Source organism: Harpia harpyja, chromosome 8 (genome assembly GCF_026419915.1).
Source record: "Harpia harpyja isolate bHarHar1 chromosome 8, bHarHar1 primary haplotype, whole genome shotgun sequence".
NCBI lineage: Eukaryota > Metazoa > Chordata > Aves > Accipitriformes > Accipitridae > Harpia > Harpia harpyja.
In genome coordinates this window covers 37,768,594-37,787,332 of record NC_068947.1, presented here as the reverse complement: position 1 = coordinate 37,787,332, position 18,739 = coordinate 37,768,594, and the positions used below count along the sequence as shown (strand labels likewise).

The 18,739-nt window shown below is 38.7% G+C and overlaps 1 protein-coding gene across 6 annotated transcripts in view; it reads left to right on the top strand.

The window, feature by feature from the left end:
- EPHA6 (EPH receptor A6) overlaps positions 1–18,739 on the top strand; it is a 529,992-nt gene that overhangs the window by 454,021 nt on the left and 57,232 nt on the right. For 4 of the 6 annotated variants that reach the window (XM_052794417.1, XM_052794413.1, XM_052794414.1 and 1 more), the window contains one exon: positions 9,499–9,708. The exons of the other annotated variants lie outside the window; for them this stretch is intronic. In XM_052794417.1, coding sequence (XP_052650377.1) covers positions 9,499–9,708 — 210 coding nt within the window. The remainder of the gene's footprint in view (positions 1–9,498; positions 9,709–18,739) is intronic. 6 annotated transcript variants of the gene reach the window in all.

Below are 18,739 nucleotides of genomic sequence, written 5' to 3'. Positions count from 1 at the left end.
ATCCTTCATCTTATTTAGTGCTGTATTTTAGTTGCAGTTATGTGACCAAGTCCCCAGACTAGTGCCTTACTTTCTGCTATTTGTATGAATTAAACAGCAAGCTCAGGTAGATTGTGTCTTCCCCACCCCACAAAATAGCCTGTATACTGGCTGTTAACTTTGAGCTTTTGAGTAAAAGATTTGGCATGCATTTGCAATATGAAGATGCTTCTTAGTGGAAAGGCATCAGCTAATTAGAACCAATTCTGTAAGATGACAGTAATTAATTACAGCGATTGTGCACCATCAGACATCCTAAATTGGTGGAGACACTTGACACTAAATTTTCCTCAGAAATCCTGCATTATTTTTGCAATTATATAAAACTTATTTCCATAAGATGAAACTCAGTTATCTTTTTTTCTCATAAACTTGAGGCATGTAAGTTAATCATCCCACAAAAGTATAACTGAAATTTGCTGTCAATGAAACGGTCATTTGACCAGAAAGAAGGTACATGTGACTTCATTTCTGGTAACACTTGGAGACATTTCTCTGAAAAAGCATGTGAGCTTCCAGCTTAGTATTTCCTCAGGGGCTAGAGGCTCCTCTTTCAGTATTACTCCAACAGCTGCCAGATAGAAGTAATCCCTGCTTGGAAAGAAAGTGGCTAATACTTCAGTTTGGGAATTGAGGAGATCCAGGTACAATTTCCTGTTACCAACTTCCCACACAGACTTTGGATGGGACATACTGTCTTTATGTTTCAGTCACCTGCCTGTGTCATGGAGATCTTAGCAATCACTTATTCTGCAAGCATATGAGGAAAATAATAAACACAGGAAGAGTTGAAAGGGCAGCTATCCGCATTGATAGAAAGATGTACTTAGTAATTAGATAGAATAGTTGCAGTCAGATATGTTTGTTCAGGCTTGTTATACAGACTATAGAAGATATGACAAGAAAGACAACCAAGAGAGACGCATAATCGAAAAAAACCAAAAAGCCTAAAAACCACAAAACCTTTTTAGCAAGAAGTTTGCCACTGCTGTGGGTTTGAGATGCCTGTTCTCTGAGCATGGCCATGAGTAAGTAAACCACATGGGTATTGAACCACTGCTTGTTGATCTTGCAGTCTTCATACATGACATAAATGCAATCCCATTTTGCTGAGGGAAAATGGAGATGAGTGCCACGTTGCACCCAAGACCATGCAGCAGTTTGGAGAGTGATACAGTAATATAACCCAAGTCTGAATCCCAGTTTCACTCCCTTGCTGTTTGTGCTGGACACCACAACATTCCCCTCAGCCTTGTCTGTCAGATGATTGCAATAATTCCTATAAAAGTCCTTTGCCCTGAGGTTGGTCCTTTCACCCTGACACACCCTCCCCCACTTAGCCCGCTCTCTAAGTAGATGCCTCACAGACTTACGGAGCTATTAAGAGTTAAATCTCATCTACTGTTTTCACAGCTCCATCTAAAGGGTCATTCTTGGCTAAAATAATTGGATTTAGCATCACATAGACAGGACTGGGGTGATTAAGAGGCTAGGTGGCTTGTGTGCTTGGGGAGGCTACTGCTTCTTGGGTTCAGTTACACAGAATGATATCTGGAGAGCATCTGCTGGCTGTGGTTTGTGCTCATCCTCCTCGTGCATTGTTCAGTATGGGCATGGATTTAAACCACAGAAAAGGAATGTGTATAGAAGGTGAATTTTGGGGATATTTGTTTGTGGTTGGCTATGTAGAATCATGTAAAATGCACCAAAAAACTATCACCAGAGTACTGTAACTTCTTTCAGTATTTTTCTGCAGCTGCAGACTACCAGACTACTGTCAGTGTTTTATTCCTGCTCAGTGTCCAAGGTGTGCTAACCAATAGTCAGTGCAGTGAGGCAAGAACCAGGGACACAGCAATATTAACCAGATGAGAACTCATGGTATTGTGGCAGGTTCTGTAGCAGGCCTGATACTAAAATAATCTATCAGCTGTATCCACTGCACTGTATTTTCTCACCCTTCTCTATTAGGAAGGGAGTGTACATTCTCCAGGGATCAGTGTGGGAAAGCAAGCTCCTCAGGGTTTGCAGCATTTTCCCTAACTGTACCCTGAAGAGACAGATGTTTAGGTTTGAAAGATGCTCCAGTCTTGCCCAGTTTTGTGAGTCTCTGAGCTGTAGGAGGAAGGAATTCATTTACCTAGGGTAATCACAGGGTCATCTTGCTTTCTTCATTGTTACTATTTGCAATAGTAATGTTCCTCTTCCTACCTAAAAACTTGTGACTAATATATTTCCTTTCACTTCAGAAAATTAAAATACTTGTAAAAAAAAAGTTAGATTTATTTACAGGCATGCATAGTAGGTAAAAATGCTGTAAAATATATTTTGTTTTTCCAAAGAAAATATTTTCTAAAGTTTCGTATAAAAATATGCTTAACTGCCTCAGAGCACTAACTCCAGCAGACTGTACAGCAAATGAAACCCTGGAATTCATCACCAAATTTTAATCCCTTGAGGTCTGTCTAGCAGAGGCTAAGATAAGTATAAAAATGTGTGGGGAAAAAAATGTTACTAGAAGGAGAAGATATTATGATATATTGCTCTTTGATGCAGTAATCATTATGAAGTTATTCTCACAGCAGCTTTGCTATCAGGCTCACCCTTTTTTCAACTAGAGTTTAGATGCTGCAGCAGACACCTACATTTAGTGAGTTTGGGGGAAAGGGAGAAAAGAGAAAAATGAAGACTTGTAGAAAGTTCTACAAAACAATGTTGTAACGTGTATGTTGTGTATCCATCTAACATGGCCTCACTAGACAGAGTCAGCTTTGGGGAAAAGAGGCCAGATGGCCTTTCCTAAGTTTAATGGTTCCCATTATTATTTATCTGCATCCAGAGAGGCAACAACATTAGAGCTCATAACTAATACTCCTCCTTTTGCTTTCACACGCAGCATTCATGTGCACTTTTATTTATTGGAGGCATGTTCCTTTTGTGGTAAGATAAAGGTGGCATTTTGCTTTAAAAAATGACTCTGTAAAGAAGAAAACCTGCACTGGAGACTGATGATACCAATATTTTTCTCTGAACCAAAAAACAAATTGAACAATTAGAAACTGTGTTGGAATGAATGTGTTACTTTAATAGTGAAATTGTAAGCAGCGTTTATGTACGTGATCTGAGATTACACTAAGAAGCTGCCACTGATGCTACAGAGCCAACGTTTGTTGTCAAGCAATGTTTTACCCCACTAAAAGGAGGTAGAATACAGTATTTCCAATACTGCTGTGAGAAGTTAATTTAGAAATGCTGGGTATTTTTAATCACTGTAGGTATTCTTCCTACTGAGCAACAAGGAATTTATTACAAACTGTCTTGCATTTGAAGCCAAAAAGAATTTGATAGGTAATGTGGACACTTTCAGCATGCTCTTTATCTTTGCGAACCTGTGGAGAATACGTAAGAAACCAGGAGATCAGAACAGAGGCAATGTCATCCATGTCTTTAAAAAGAAGGGAAAAGAGAAGCCAAGAAATTACAGGCCAGTCAGCTTAATGTCAACTGCTGTAACATTTCTGGAACAAATTATCCAAAAAGTATTTATAAGCACCTTAAAGATAACAGTAAGATAAGTATGAGCCAACATAGATTTGTCAAGAACAAATTATGTCAAACAGCCTGGTTTCCTTTTGTAACAGGGCGCAGGCTTTGTGGGTATGGGAGAAGAAGTTGATATCGTAAATCTTGACTTTAGTAAGGCTTTAAAACTCTCTCACATGAGATCCTTATGAGCAGCTAGAGAAATAATGGTCTTCATGAAATTTCTGTTGGTGGATGCTGTACTGGCTATATACTGTATGGAGAGAACAGACTTTGCATGGAAAGATATATGAAGTAGGGTTGTTCTGCAGTCTGTGTTTCCCCATATTTTCATTAACCTTCTGGATCCTGAGACTGCAATTAAACTTAGGAAATTTTCAGGCAATGCAAAGCCAAGTAGGAACACAGGCAGACAGCAGGACAGAGCTAGAATTTAAAATCATCACAACAAATTTAAGAAATAATTTAGTAACTAATTAGTTTTAAAAACTAATTAGAAATAAGTAAGGACAAGGGCACGATACTCCACTGAGGCTGGAACAATCAGCTATAGAGTAGAGGACAGAGAGTAACTGTTTGGAAAGAAGTCTGCTGGAAGAAATTACTCTAGAGGTTGCAGTAGGTCAGGGGTGTCACGTTGCTGTGAAAATGGCAAATACCACAATGAAATCTAGAAACAGGAGTATCCCGTGCAAGGTCTGTGAAGTAACTTTTCCTCCCTGCTTCACATTGGCAAGGCCTCAGAGTACTGTGTCTTGTATGACCTTAAGACTTCAGGAACTGTATGGAATAGGTGGGCAGAGTCCACAACAAAATCAAAAAGAATAGTTGCCAAGCAAATGAGATCTGTGGACTGAACCTGTGTTAAGCCCAAAGAAAAGGGCAAGAGAGATATTTAATCTTCATGGGCATAAAAAGCAGTTGCAAAGAGGACTTGAAATCTGTCCCAGTCAAGGTGCCGTGCTCAACAGAGGCATCTTATTTAAGATGTGGTATAGAGTTGGTATGATAAGAAATATTGGCCCTAATGGTCTTTATATGCAGGTAAGAAAAGCATGTCAGGAATGACGCAGAGTGAGGAGATGACTTGATCGCCCCTCGAAGTCCCTTCCAGCTCTGTGGTTCTGTGCCAGCTATATTCCAGTGCACCAAAGTGGGCAAGGACACCTGGTTATTCCAAGACATCCGTTTCTTGTTGCTGCAGCTAAGTGAAGAAAACAGGGTCACCGGTTGCAAGGCTACTCCTGCTGTTCTGTCCAGATTTGAGGGTAGCTATTGCATCCTAAAATAAGCTTTGGAAGGGCTTCATTATGCAACATTTTTTTTAATAATAAAAAGTTCCCATATTTTAATGGTTGAAGAGGCACTTAGATTCTTGTGTAGGATCACTCAGTAGCATTTAATATGAACTAAAGTAATTTCAGGTTTTTAGGTATTACATTTAATGAAATTAGGTACTACTAATTGTATGGAACCCTGTTAACAGTTGATTAAAGAACAAATTGGCAGTTGACCTTATTCAGTACCAGTAATATAAACCTGAGTGCAATCTACATGATAGTATGAAGCATGAGTTATACTTCCAGGAAATACCAAGTTGCAACTTGAATTTTGGAAGATTTATCCTGCTAAAGTTCTGCCATTTACTTTGTGTGGTAGAATAGTAACAATAAATGCATAGCAAAACCTACATCTTTCACATAGTGACCAGTGGGAACTGTCACTGCTGAATATGATCTAAGTTAGACATAGACACACCATTTTCAATGCTATTCTCCATCTAAAATAAGATCTAAATCATCTGCAGTAAAATATTTAGACCTGTAGCAAATCCTGTACACTTCTCAGAATATAAGGGCATAAAAGTGCTCTGACTTATAGGGCAAATAAAGAAGTGGATTTTAGAATAGACAAAAGCCCAGAAACAATACAGAAAAAATTCAATGACCATGCCTCCAAAAGGTTACTCAGCAGTAAAATGGAAAAAAATCTTCTGAAGAAGAACAATTCTATGGGCTTGTAGAAAAGCACTGAACTAGTGCACGCTGGAGCTGGAAACTAGAGGGTGAAAAACAATGACAGAAACTTAGGATACAACCCTTCCTCCCCTGCAGTAACTGACCCTCTTCACCAGCCCATTATACATCAGTGCTATTGAAAGGTCTGTAACAGGAGGAGAATATTCCTGTACATAAGGTTTTCAAAAGCAAACTGTAGCTGATGAAAAAACATTTTTTCAGGGCATTTGCAGGGCTGCATAAATGCAACGGCAACTACTCAGATATTGCATCTATACTCGGCTGTTGAGAAAAGTTTATTTAGCAAAGCCATTAAAGCCTGATTAAAATTTGATGGGATGATAGGATAAATGTGGTAAGTCCACTGAGGTCTGAATTGCTGCCAGTATTGATTAACACCCTTATCACCCCAGTGGGAATCCTATCAAAAGCATATTTCAAATCTAAGCCATGGGAATCAGAATAAAGCCCTGGATAACAACCGCCACATCATTCAGATGAGTGTTTTATGTCCCTATATGACAGGCGAATGAAATGAGATAATGGAAAGTTGCCAAAGGATTGGTTTGACTCACAGATATATGTAGGGATTTACAAATGCTGAAAATACGAGGCCAGATTCATACCTGGTATAATTTCATCAACTTAGTTGAATTTTCCAAGGGTTAAATATGGCCCATAGTCTCTGTCCTGATGAGCTTAAATCAGACAAATATTTTGATATATTGGGAGATAACAGTTTATAGATTGTAAGGGAATACAACTGGCATGGAAACTGATGCAGAAGTGATTACAGAGAGACTTGAGAGAGAGAAGACTGTTTTGCTGACAAAAAAAATGTAGTTGTTCCAACTGCAAGGCTGGCAATGAAATGATATAAAACCAAGCATGAGAAGGAACAGAGGAGAACAGATGCCGAAGAGGATTCAGAGAAATATACAGAGGGAGAAGTAGGACAGAATAAAATTGCAACTGGTATGTTAGCAAGTCTGTCATTTCTTTAAAGGTGGAGATAAGAAGCTTGAACTTTTTGTGTCAAAGCAGAAGCCCAAAGAAATTTGAAAGAAGGAGGGAGCGAATGGCAAAAGCATGAGATTGTTTTTAACTCAGGCATTTCTGCTATACTGGTAAGGCAAATACTGAGATTTGGAAAGAGCAGAAAAAGGTTATGTTTTATGAAAAATAAGTCAAGCATGGTCTAGATCTGCAAGAGCGCAAATTAAAAAAGGAAGGAATGAATGCTTGTGATCCAAGGGGACAAAAGTTTAAGGGAGGTGTTGCAGATGACTCTGAGGTTTGTTGAAAGAATGTAGCTGTTGTTAATGATGATAAGGAGGAGGTAAAATCTAGAGGTTTGGAGGCTTGGTTTTGTTTGGCACTTTGTTGCAGGGACAGGGAGGCTTGGTTGGGTGTTTTGCAAAAGTAAGTCATAGGTGCTTTGTTCCAAATCCTAACTCTACAAAAAACTAAAAATGTTATCCATACAGGGTAAGTATTAAGAGTATTAACTGTTTGCAACCAGCTTAATAAATTTTGAGTCCATTGAACACTTAGAATTATTAAATAAAAAGCAAAACCCAAATCCAACGTGGCTTCATTGCATAAAATACTGGATAGACTTCACATCCTTCCTTTACTGGAAGAGGATTAAAGTATTTAAGAATATTGTCTTTTGTCTCTCTTTGCTTAATTGCTAGATAGAAAGTTTTTATTTAAAATATCTGTCACTGGCATGTTTTGGACTCTGAGAGGTTCCCCTTATTCTTGTGGCAGGGGCCTGTGATGGGGAATGTCATAGGCCTGTAACAGGGGATGGCCTGTAAAATGTCTGCTTATCACACTTGTGTCTTGACCCTCAGCTGAGTGTCATCTGCAGAACTAACTGCTTACAGGTAGCTTTGATGGAGACAACAAAGGAAGGGGGTTGCTTATAGGTATGACATGATTGCTTGGAGTGATCTGTCTCCCCTTTTGCACTGGGCGTTTAGAGACAAAAAGGCTCTGGAGTACTGACACAAGAGGAACAGTGAGAACATTCAAGGGGGGAAGTTGCTATGAATGAGTTATAAATAGCTGGTTTAAAAGAAGTGTCATTAAATGTGCTCTGTTTAGAGAAGTCTGCAAGATGGTTGTGGCGTTTGGTCACTGATGGAAGCACGGCTCCTTAAATATAAGTGTTACTGGGAAGTATGATAAGGCTGTGAGGTGTTCTAGCTGACAAGGTGTGTTAGAATCTGAATATTTGCATTCTGATATGTTGGCTTAGACTAGCAGCTTGGAAACCTAACCATGTAGCAACCATACAGATCTTCGTTTTACCATTTTCTTTCTGGTTTTTGTCTTTATATCCTGTGTTTATAACCTGATATAGCAGTACTGGTCACTAACTGGTGAACGTTGCCTGTAATGCAGGTTTTCATATACTGCTGCACTTCTTCCATTTGATTTTTGAAAGGAATTGAAAGAGTTTGAAGACACTGTGCAAGTTCTACAAATTGCAGAATCCACATTGTCTCTGCCTTTTCTGTTTGCTGAGTTTGTCTGTCTGTTTGTACCCAACAGAGTTTAATTGAATAATAGTGACTTTAGGAACTAGTTCCTCCAGCTTCTTTACAGGCAAACAACTTTTCAATGTAGCAGCCTGTTATGCACACTAAATGACTTATCATTTAAGAATGTATAATCTCTTGATTTAAGTAGAGGTATAATATATATTAGAGGCAGGTCTTGGTCTAGGATTGCTTCATCTCAGAAGATAGATTAATAACATGAGAAGCAAGTAACACCAAACTTCTCCATGTCTGGGGTTTTGTGATTTGTTTGGGGGTTTTTTAGTAACCTTAATTACATCTAATTCCCTATTTCTTTAAATGTTTATATCCTGACTAGCTAGATATAGGCCCCAAATCATTGAATCGTGACGGAAATGCTGAAATACTTTGCTAATCAGGGATAAAGTTAAGCATGTCTGTACAGTTCAGCCTGTTGCTTTGCTGAATCTAGTGAACTTACTGAACTTACTGTAAATTTCTCCCCTACAAAATTCATCTTGCTTAAATGTATGAACTAAGCAATAGAAATGTCCTGAATGCTGATCAGAACACTGCTACTTGTCTGTAGTCCAATGCTGAAGGTGTTGAAAGAGAAGATGGAAAGTTAACTTGCTTGTAAGGAAGAGTTGTTTGTTTTTGTTTGGCTGTTCCTGCTAACATAAAATCCTGGCTCACTGAATAATCCATGAGAAGCTAAAAGTCTGCCAGCTGAGGTCACAAAAATGCTGCTGTAAACAGTCTGCTGTAAATGGTAGGTAGGGTAGAGTTAAACCAGGCAAAGAGCCTATAATCAGATTTCTGTAGAGGTACTCACTTGGTCCCCACTGCCACATAATTCAGGAGCCTTCTGATGTCGGAGGTACAGAAGTGTTAATGTTGCAGATGGGAAACTGAGGCCCACTAAGAAAAACACCCCCAGAAAAAGCAAAAAGTGAAGTAAGAGCAGTATCTCATGAAGACAGTCAAGGCTGAGGCAATAAAAGGAGGGGGGGTTGTTTCCTGAGGCCATGGAGTAAGAGATGAAGAGAGGATTTTTCTGTGTCTTGTCATTTTTGTATTAAAAAATAGTGTTTGGAGAAAGTGTTCTTAATAACTGACGATAAAACACATTAAAAGCTGTCAGTAGAAAGACTGTGGAGTATGTGAAAATGTGGAAGAAAAGGGGGATAAACTGCACAATGAGAGATGGGATAGTTTGCACTGCTGACCAAGCTAAATACTTGAAAAAAGCTTGCAGTGGGCAGGTTGGCTGGATGGGTATTTTAAATATGAGCTGTAGTTAATATCACTAGTATGAAATTAATGAAAAGTAGCTGTGTTCTTTGAACTTGCATCTTTACTTGCAGAAGCATGATGGCCACTTCACAGTCATCCAGTTGGTTGGCATGCTGCGGGGGATTGCATCTGGTATGAAGTACCTCTCAGACATGGGCTATGTACACCGTGATCTGGCAGCCCGTAATATCTTGGTCAACAGTAACCTCATGTGTAAAGTCTCTGATTTTGGTTTGTCACGAGTGTTAGAGGATGATCCTGAAGCTGCTTACACAACAAGCGTAAGTTTGTCTTAATCTAATTTGAACAGCTGATTGCCTTGTGCCTCTTTTATTCCAGTTTCAGATTTGTCTATGCCATAGGAATAGTAGTTTGAATTGGCTTTGTTCCATTCTCAGTCCATGTGGTTTAATTGCACTGCCAATGTGTTTAAGGGAAGTGGTTTTGATTTTTGGCTAAGGGATGCGTAATAAACTTTGGCAATTTTTTTTTTTTAAGCAAATGTGCAAGTATAAGTAGGAGAAGTTTTCCATTCTTGTCTGAGTTTTGTGTTTGGTTTTTGTTGGTTTCTTTTTTTTTTTTCCCACATCGTTTCCCCTTCTGCTAACTTGCGTTCATTTACAAAGATATGTTTTTAAAAGAGGGGGATGGGGGAGGAGAGAATCTCATGAATTCCACTGTTAGAAGCATGGTTTCAAGCCTTGTATTCATAAATTAAAACTTTCATTTTATTTCCCTTAAGCTTACCTTCTAACAGGATATGTAGGACCTTTCTCTCAAGTAAATTTTTATAGTGGAAAATGGAGTTTGGGTGGAGGGTTTTTAGTTGGGGTTTTTTTGTTGTTTGTGGTGTTGGAGGGGGGGGTTCCACTGAAGTGAAAAATTCTTGAACATGGAGAAGCTTTTTCAAATTTGACTTAGAGGAAAAAAGTATATTGTACCTACAGTAGGAAGAAAGTGGGGGAAGGAGTGTGTTGATGCTAATAAAATTACAAGTTCAGATACAGCATTTTTTCACCGTATCAAAATGTTCAATTACATTCCTGTTATGATTATTACTACAACACTAAGAATCTTAGCTAATTATAAGCTGATTTCAAGTAACTTTCATATCTGTCACTGAAACGAAAATTATTTCAGAGACAGAGTGCATTCTTATTAGTACTCTCACAAAATGCAGAGAATTTCTGTGTTCCCATGGTAGGGCACAGTGACAGAATTCTAACAGAGATAATAAATTAGCATTAAATAATTTATTTCAAACTTTTTTTTCTATTTCACTTTAAAAAGTGATGTATGGCCAAAATGAGGAGCTCATCTAATTTAACTGTAATATAGTAAGTACTCTGGTGTATTTATTGAATTCAATATAGCTATTGTAATGGAATTACAGAACTTTTATTTTTGTTGTTGTTTAAGCCTAAAATAGGGTGTTCTGATAAATTCACTGTAAATTACACTTCCTAGAAGAAGGTCTACACAGAACTGCAAGATGACTAGAGCAAAACAAGTCAGTTTGCAAGGTTTTCTATCAGTATTAATATGCAAGCTGGGGGGGGGGGGGTAATCAGTTTTTTCCTTTATAGGGGAGATTTCCCTCATTTGGTTCTCAAAACCTCTTTTGCTTCACACTGCTTCTTAGTATGAGGCTTGAAAGGAAAAATAAACATTACTGCAGCTTAAGAAGATATCACATGTTGGCTGAGCCTTGCTAATTGTCCATGTGAGTGTGCTCAGCTGGCAGAAAATGCCCCCAGTGACAGACAAGTTAAGTTACATTGCTCAGCTCTGATCATGGGCTAATCAGCTCAGCTGGTGGAAGGCACTGGAAATTGCCAAGCAGTCTCTCCCAGTTAGATTCAGGAAAAACACCAAATGATAATTTAAGGCTTTCAGCCATTATTTATCCTGTAAGTTTCTACTGGGTACTAATACTGAACAATTAGTTTTTCAGAGTAGCTAATGCCTGCCTCTTTCATCATAGCTAGAGCTACGTTTAATCAGGAAATCCTATGTTGTTAAAAAAAGGAATATTTCATAGCAATGTATCTGTGTTGAAGGACTTTCTTGAAACATAGGACAGGCTTTGATGAAAGGCTCACTACTTTCTTATCGGTTCACCTATCTGGTTAACATGAGAGTCTGTGAGGCAGCTGTTGTAGGTGGAATACCTCAGAGCCATTGCTTCAGTCCTCCAAGGTTGCAGCCATATGCTGTACTAGAAAATCATGCTGAGCAGGTATCTATAGCATGTCCATCGGGATACTGCAAATAAAGAGGGAACATTACAGAGGCTGATGGCCAGTGGCAGGACCCTGTATCAGCCAGACATTTAAGGTGAATCTGCTTCAACCATGACCTCACACAAAGATGATCAAAAAGCTTTGAAACTCAGGTGCGAAAATGCTATGCGTCATTACAATATGAACTAGAAACTTTGTAAATCGGAAGAATTCAAAGCAACAGAGTCAGGCATAATAGAAATTAAAATCACTTTAAATCACTCGTTCCTTCAACTCCAGTTCCCTCTGTCCTTGCAAGTGAGTCTTCACATCCAGACTGTTTCAATTGCTGTGGCTGAGTCTGCCCAATTGTATTCTGTCACCTTGGGTCCTTGGGAAATGTCTTTCCCCCATCCCCGAGGGTAGACTGACTGCTGTAGTCCCTGTTCCATGTTGCAGACGTTCTGTATGATCTGGTGATAGCCGTGTTTTCTGTGGGATGCTCTTGCCTGCCATATGGTCCATCCTCTGGGTCTTCTTCCCCTTGAGCAGGTCCAGTAGGTGTTCTCTGTAGGAATGCTCTGTAGGGAGTTGAATAGCCCTGTCACTTTTTACAGGACACAGCACAATTATGACCAAAACGGGGCAGAGGGAGGAAGAAGGAAATGTTTGGTCACAGTGGCTGTGGAGGACTCAGTGAAGACTTTCACCCTTTAAGCAATCTTTCGTGGTAACAGAAAAAAATAGAACCCCACACTGGATGTCGTGTCCTCTTGCAGCTTTCACTGACCATTGTTATGTCGTTGACCTCTTTTCCTCATCATGAACATCTTCCTAATAGCCACACAGGGACTTCTTCTGCAGAATGTGACCATCAGCCAAATAGCACATAATTAACAACGTAATTACCAATGGTGATTCAGGTGAAGAACTAAAAGTACGAAAGAGAAGACACAAAGAGAACATAAGCAGAAGACTAACAGTCAGTATGCTTTTGCCATATGAAGGTTAAACCCTCAGTGCTCTTACAAAGGTTCTGGTGCTTTTAGAATTTGTGTTTCCTCTCCACAGAGACTTTTCTTGATAACAGCCCAGTACCTGTAGCTACAAGAAATGCATAGAGTAGGTCTGCATATTGAATAGTAGTATTTTTAGGCTCACATGTCCCAGTACACCACTGTCTGTCAGTGCTCAGAGGAAACTGTGATTATTTTTTATTCCCCTTTTTGTCTTAGTCTTGGTGTTAGAAAGAAATGGTACAATTGGATGTTTTCTTTGGAAACAAGAGCTACAAGACAACCTAAGCCAAACAGAAGCCAAAAAGTAAAATTTTATATCTGTGATGCTGTGGTCAATATTGTATGAATATATTCCCAGACATAAAAATGTAAATTGATGCAAAAGACAAACTGTGGCAAAACAGGTTGCATTCTCCCCAAAATAAGCCAAAAGGCCCTCATACCTTGTGAATTTACCACATCTGAGCAGGCACAGCCTCGAGTCAGATGAATGACATCTTTTGCTTTGTCTTCCTGTTGTCATTCAATATATGTATCTTCCTTTTTATTCGCTGGTTTAGAATAGATCTTATTTTCTTTCTATTGGCACATACTTCCACATGCAGGGCAAAAATCAGGACTCGAAGTCTAAGAAAAGCAATAACACTGATAGGTAAAATCTGGAAAAGAAACCACCTAAAAAATTACTACATTCTGTGCTCATGCTGAAACACCAGTTAGGAGACTATATTCAATGAAGTAGTGATGGAAAACCTGACAAATGCCCCAAAATAACGCAATTTAAGATCATTATGTTTCCCAAGAATTTCTGACTGTGACACTCCCGGTCGGAGAGCTGTTGAATGCTTTAAAACAGTACATGAAAAGACTGAAATATCAGAAAACAGCTTTCTGACTTCCATGAAGGCTGCTTTTTTTTTTTTTTGTCCTCCAGCCTATTGAGACAAAGGATGTAAATATGTTTTTGATAAGAGAGTTGGTAGGAAATAAGAGATTGGCTTCTGTTTGCTATCGGCAATTGCAAAACTTACAGCAAGTATAATTTTTAGAATAGGAAAGAGGAATTAAAAGTTAGGAACGTCTGACTGCCAATTTTCATGTTTCAAGATTGATCAGGAAAAGACAAGGTAAATTTGGGGATAACTGAATAGTATGGGGTTTTTTCCACGGAGACAAAATTTTCATTTTTAGTAGTGGTTTCCAAGGCAACAGTTGCTCATAAAAAGATATTTCTAGTATATAAACAAGCAGTTCTGTCAATATAGAGAATGTCTAGGCTCTTGCATCCCTGCTTTTAGATAGACTATGTTATATGATGTAGATTCATTTAGTTTAAAACAAAGTCAGAGTTCACATGTATTTCAGAAAGAACCACGTGTCTCCAGAAAAACTGTGTACATATATATAATCAGAACAGGATCTGTGGCACTACTGCAAAAAGGACTAAACTGGTATTTGTTAAAGGTGACACCTTAAGACTCTGCTTTAAGTCTGATTTTTAGTGAGACAAAAAGCTGCTACAAACTGAATTATATGATACATAAAGAAATGTATTCTAGATTTCTTTCTCTTATCAGCTGTATTTCTGAATTCAGCCTTAACATATAGAATATTTCTTATTTCCTTAATGATAGTTGGAGAATTGATTTATTGCATTGCATTTCCTGAATCATTTGATGAACTTTATGAGTCTGACTCTTCTGAAGCCAGCTGGCTAAAATATGCCATCCAGGGACATTTCAGGCTTATTAGTTTCATTAGAGGAGCAAAGCAGATTGATGCTAGTAATCTATATAAATACCAGTAAGTAGCAAAATGTTGGGGTGATCAGGATAAGGACTTCATATTTTTTACTTTGTTATATAATTTCCATATGTCAAGACATTTTCCCTTTTCTCTTACTCGTACATAAATAATGGGTTTGGAGGGAGAAAGTTTAATTTGCTAAAAAGTAAAACAAGATGCAAACAATTTTCTAGTTAATTTGGATGTCAACTAATAGTTTCTGAACAACCTGAGTGCTATGACAAGCATATTGCCTGGACATTTACTTTAAGAATCAAATTAATCATAGACAATGGCGTAAATTGATTATTGGCAACCACTCAGGAAAAAGAGGCTGCATACTGTAAAGTTCTGTATTAACCTGTTTTTCCTGAAAACTAACTGGTGACATAAGGTTGAACACAGTCATTGTCAACTAGTTAATTCTGTATGTAACGTAACAACAGCACATTTTGTCATCACCAAACTGAGAGAAACATAATGATAGGCAGGATGCATCATGACCATGTTTGGTTCTCAGTCTGAAACCAGGCATGTGGTGCAGAATCCCACCAAGCCTTTCCCTTATCTGGAAGGGTTTTTTTACATTTGATCTTGCTAGGGACTGGATGAAATATCAGTGGGCTGATGTGGTTTGTAACAGGTTGATGCCCTGTGAGAAGAATAATATTTGTTCTCCTTGAGCTTTGCAACTTCACCTTGCCAGGCTGAAGCCTGGCATGGGTACCTTGCCTGAATACTCTGTTGAAAGCCCATTTGAAACCGTATGGCCCGGGCCTGTTTGCAAACTCCACCTTTCTCCATCTTTCCATAGCAAGATAAGCTCTTTGCAGTAGCCTTGCTCTCCTCACTGCATCTATCCTCCTTGGCAAGTAAAAGGAGGACATTCACATTCACAAGTCCTCTAAGTCTTCCTTGCAGCTTGTAAGGCAGTCCTACAGTCTGACACCTCCAAACAGAAAATCAGCTTTCTCTAGTGACTCTTAGTGAGATGAGTAGGACAGACACTTCTTCTCTTTGTGGTACTCTTCTCACACCACCCCATGGTCTTCCTGTTCAGTCTGAAAATCCCTTTCTTGTGTCTCTTTCCCATCACATCCACTCTATAGCCAAGCATCAGATGCAGGATATTTGCTCAGACAGTATTTTGTAAGATGGCAGATTAGCTGGAAGTGACGGGAAAGGAAAAGCACAGTTATTTCCATTACTCTTACCATTTAGTTAAAAGGTAAATATTTAGCCCTTGTGGCCACAGATAAAATGTGTGCCCTTCATGACCTGACTCCTACTTTTCAGGACAAGTGCTGAAGTTTGGAGAAACCTTTTAACTAAAGGTTGTATCCTTCCAGGGCTGCTATGTGAGATTATAATATTGTTTGCCAAATTAGAGATACAGAGCTCAGTGGGATCCTGAGGGGATTGTCTTTTGATAAGGCAATCGGTATCATCTTACCTCACCAGGACTATTGTGTTCCTGTGTAGGAATCCAGCTGCTGGCAGCTGCTGCCTATCTCCAGACACTGTACGTCCCTGTTCGTAGCTGGGTGTCAGCCTGCTGAGTGCAACGGGTTGCTTTTAACTACAATATAACAGTAGGAATGACTCTAGGGAGCTCTGGTACTAACATATAAAGTGAAAATATTTTCAAGTAGTTAATTTCTCAGAGCATGGGCAAGAAGTCAAGAAGCAAGTTAATCAGAGCTATGCTAATGTGCTCGGCCTGCACCAGTGGATGGGAGATGCAGTAACTAGTTTTAAAGTGTGTGATGGGATTCATGTCAAGTGGTGGTGAGATGAATCACCTACACATGAGTTGCCAGCTTCAGCTGGATCCATTCCCCATTCTTAGAGGATGGATGGGGTTGGAGGCCCTGCATATGCCCCCTTCAAGCCTCTGTATTCTGTTGTGTTGGCCTGGACAAAGATAAAATGTGCTCAGGTTATGCTCAGGGACAAATAGCCAATGGGTAAAGGAGTAGCCGAAGGAAGGAGTGTCTTTAAAAAAAGACTTGTTGCCTTTGGGGCTGTAACAGTGTGAGGTGTGATGAATTTTAATAAGTAATTCTATGTTTAAAAGGAACAGAAATCCCAAATTTACTCATTCAGTGTAGGGCATGGTACTTGGTATTTACTTGGCTTATTTATAGTAGCCCCTGAAGATGAAGTTATGTGTCTTTGACAAAATTTAAGTATTTTAATACATCCACTCTCTTAGGTTCTCTGTTCAGCTTTTATCCAGCTGTGATCCCGAGTTCATTTAGGAGGTTTTCTGGTTTATTTAACCCTCCTGAAAGTTAGTAATAGAAAGGTTAACAGGATATAACACAGGCCACAACAAAAGCAGACTCTTAGGAGGAAGGTCCAAGGACAAGAATGAGACATAAATATAAAATTACATTCTCTCTCCATGTTTTGTCTAACTTTCTACTTCTGTGAGTACTTTCTTCCTCACTGTAACAGTTGTCATTTGAGTTCTGAGAGTGTATGAAAAAAGGCATGAAAATTTGCATTTAGATATACAGAGAATCAAAAGGAGCTTAATTCAGAGAGATTTCTAAATTAAATGGTTGAATTTAATTGTAAAACTTAATATAATAGCGCTCTCATCCCTGCTTTTCCTCCCCACCACACCACCCCAAGTAGGAACTCCAAATACACATTTGGTGGAGAAACACAGTTGGAAATTTTGCGTTTCACTTTTTCATGCTCAAAATCATTATGTTGATGAACTCAACACCAGTATGCCCTAACATCTTGGCTATGAAAAGGGTGATACTTTGCACTTCATTCCTAATGTGACTTTCAAAGCATCATCCCATCATTCATCATAACCTAGTTTAATTTCCAATGAAAAGAAGAAATTGTACTGTAATCAATCTAAAAATTGCTGCCTTCAGAGATTTGCAAGCTCTGCTTTTCTATTAGCTTGGATTTCAACTTTGTCTCTCTGACTCCTCCCAATTTCATATTAACAAATTTGAGTATTAAGCTCTACATGTATGTGCTTTGCTGTTTCTCAGATTGGTTCTCTGGTTATCTGTAACTGTATTTATGAAGAATGGAGGCATGCATTTACAAATGACTTATAGGGTAGGATTGAGAATGAACTACTTATAGACCTAAAGTGTCAGTGCTGTTGAAGATCATTGCATCTGGGAGATAAATGATGAATCTGTTTGTGACGTTTAATACTGATAGTGGTTGCATTGATTATTTTTGGTATAATACTGTCTGGGAACAGTAAAGCATATTTTGGTGCAGTGGTTGTCAACCTTCCTCAATGCATGGATTCATGAAATTTATCCAGTAGAGATGCAAACTTTGTTAGAAATTTCCTGTTTGTGGGTTGTTGTATAGCACATTGCACTTTGGTATATTTCACAGATCTCTTTAAAATATTCCACAGACTCTCAGGGTTCGATATACCCCAGGCTGAAAACCCACTGCACTGTTGGGAGTATTTTCTGTTGATTCACTGCATAGGTATTTTTATGGAACTCACGGTAGCTGCGGTAGCAAGGACAGACATAGGGATTAGGGTTATGAGAGGTATCCCAGGTTATGACAGGTATCCCAACACTGAGAGAAGATCTGTTTAGCTCTAACTGAGTACTATTAAAACCAGTCACTGTTCCAGAGGATTAACGGGAAAATGTACCTGCCTACTGCAGAGATGTCAAGAGTAATGCAGGAAATTCACATCAGTGAGTCTTTAGACTAAAAATTTGGCTCAAATGATCACTGGAAACACACTACGTTGAATAATGAATGGTCTAGGTCAGAAATGTACGCTCCTGTTTCATAAAGTACAAAAATAAAGGTACATTCAATTAAGTTAAATGATGGGAAATTCAAAATTATTTTAAAGATGGCAGATGGTTTTATCACACAGTGTGTAATTAACCATGGAGCTGATTGCTGCAGAAAACATTCTGGGCCAAGATTTCAACAAGTTGGGGATTTTTTGGTTGGTTGTGTTTTAAAAAAAAAAAGGGGGGGGGGGAATATTCTTAGGAAGAAATAATATCCAGTTACTACAGTCAATAAGAATTCTAAAGAGAGATGAAACCTCATATTTCAGCATAGGGAAGGAAGGAGGACATGAAGAAAACAAATGTGTAAGAGCGAAGTAGCGGAGTGTGGATTATTTTCAAGCTTTCACACCTTTCTCTGAAACATCTGATATGGCTACTGCTGCACATTAAGGGATTAGAGCACCCTGGGTTTGATTCACTATGGCAATTCTTGCTTCAAAGAGTAAGAGTAACTCTAACCACTAAAACAAA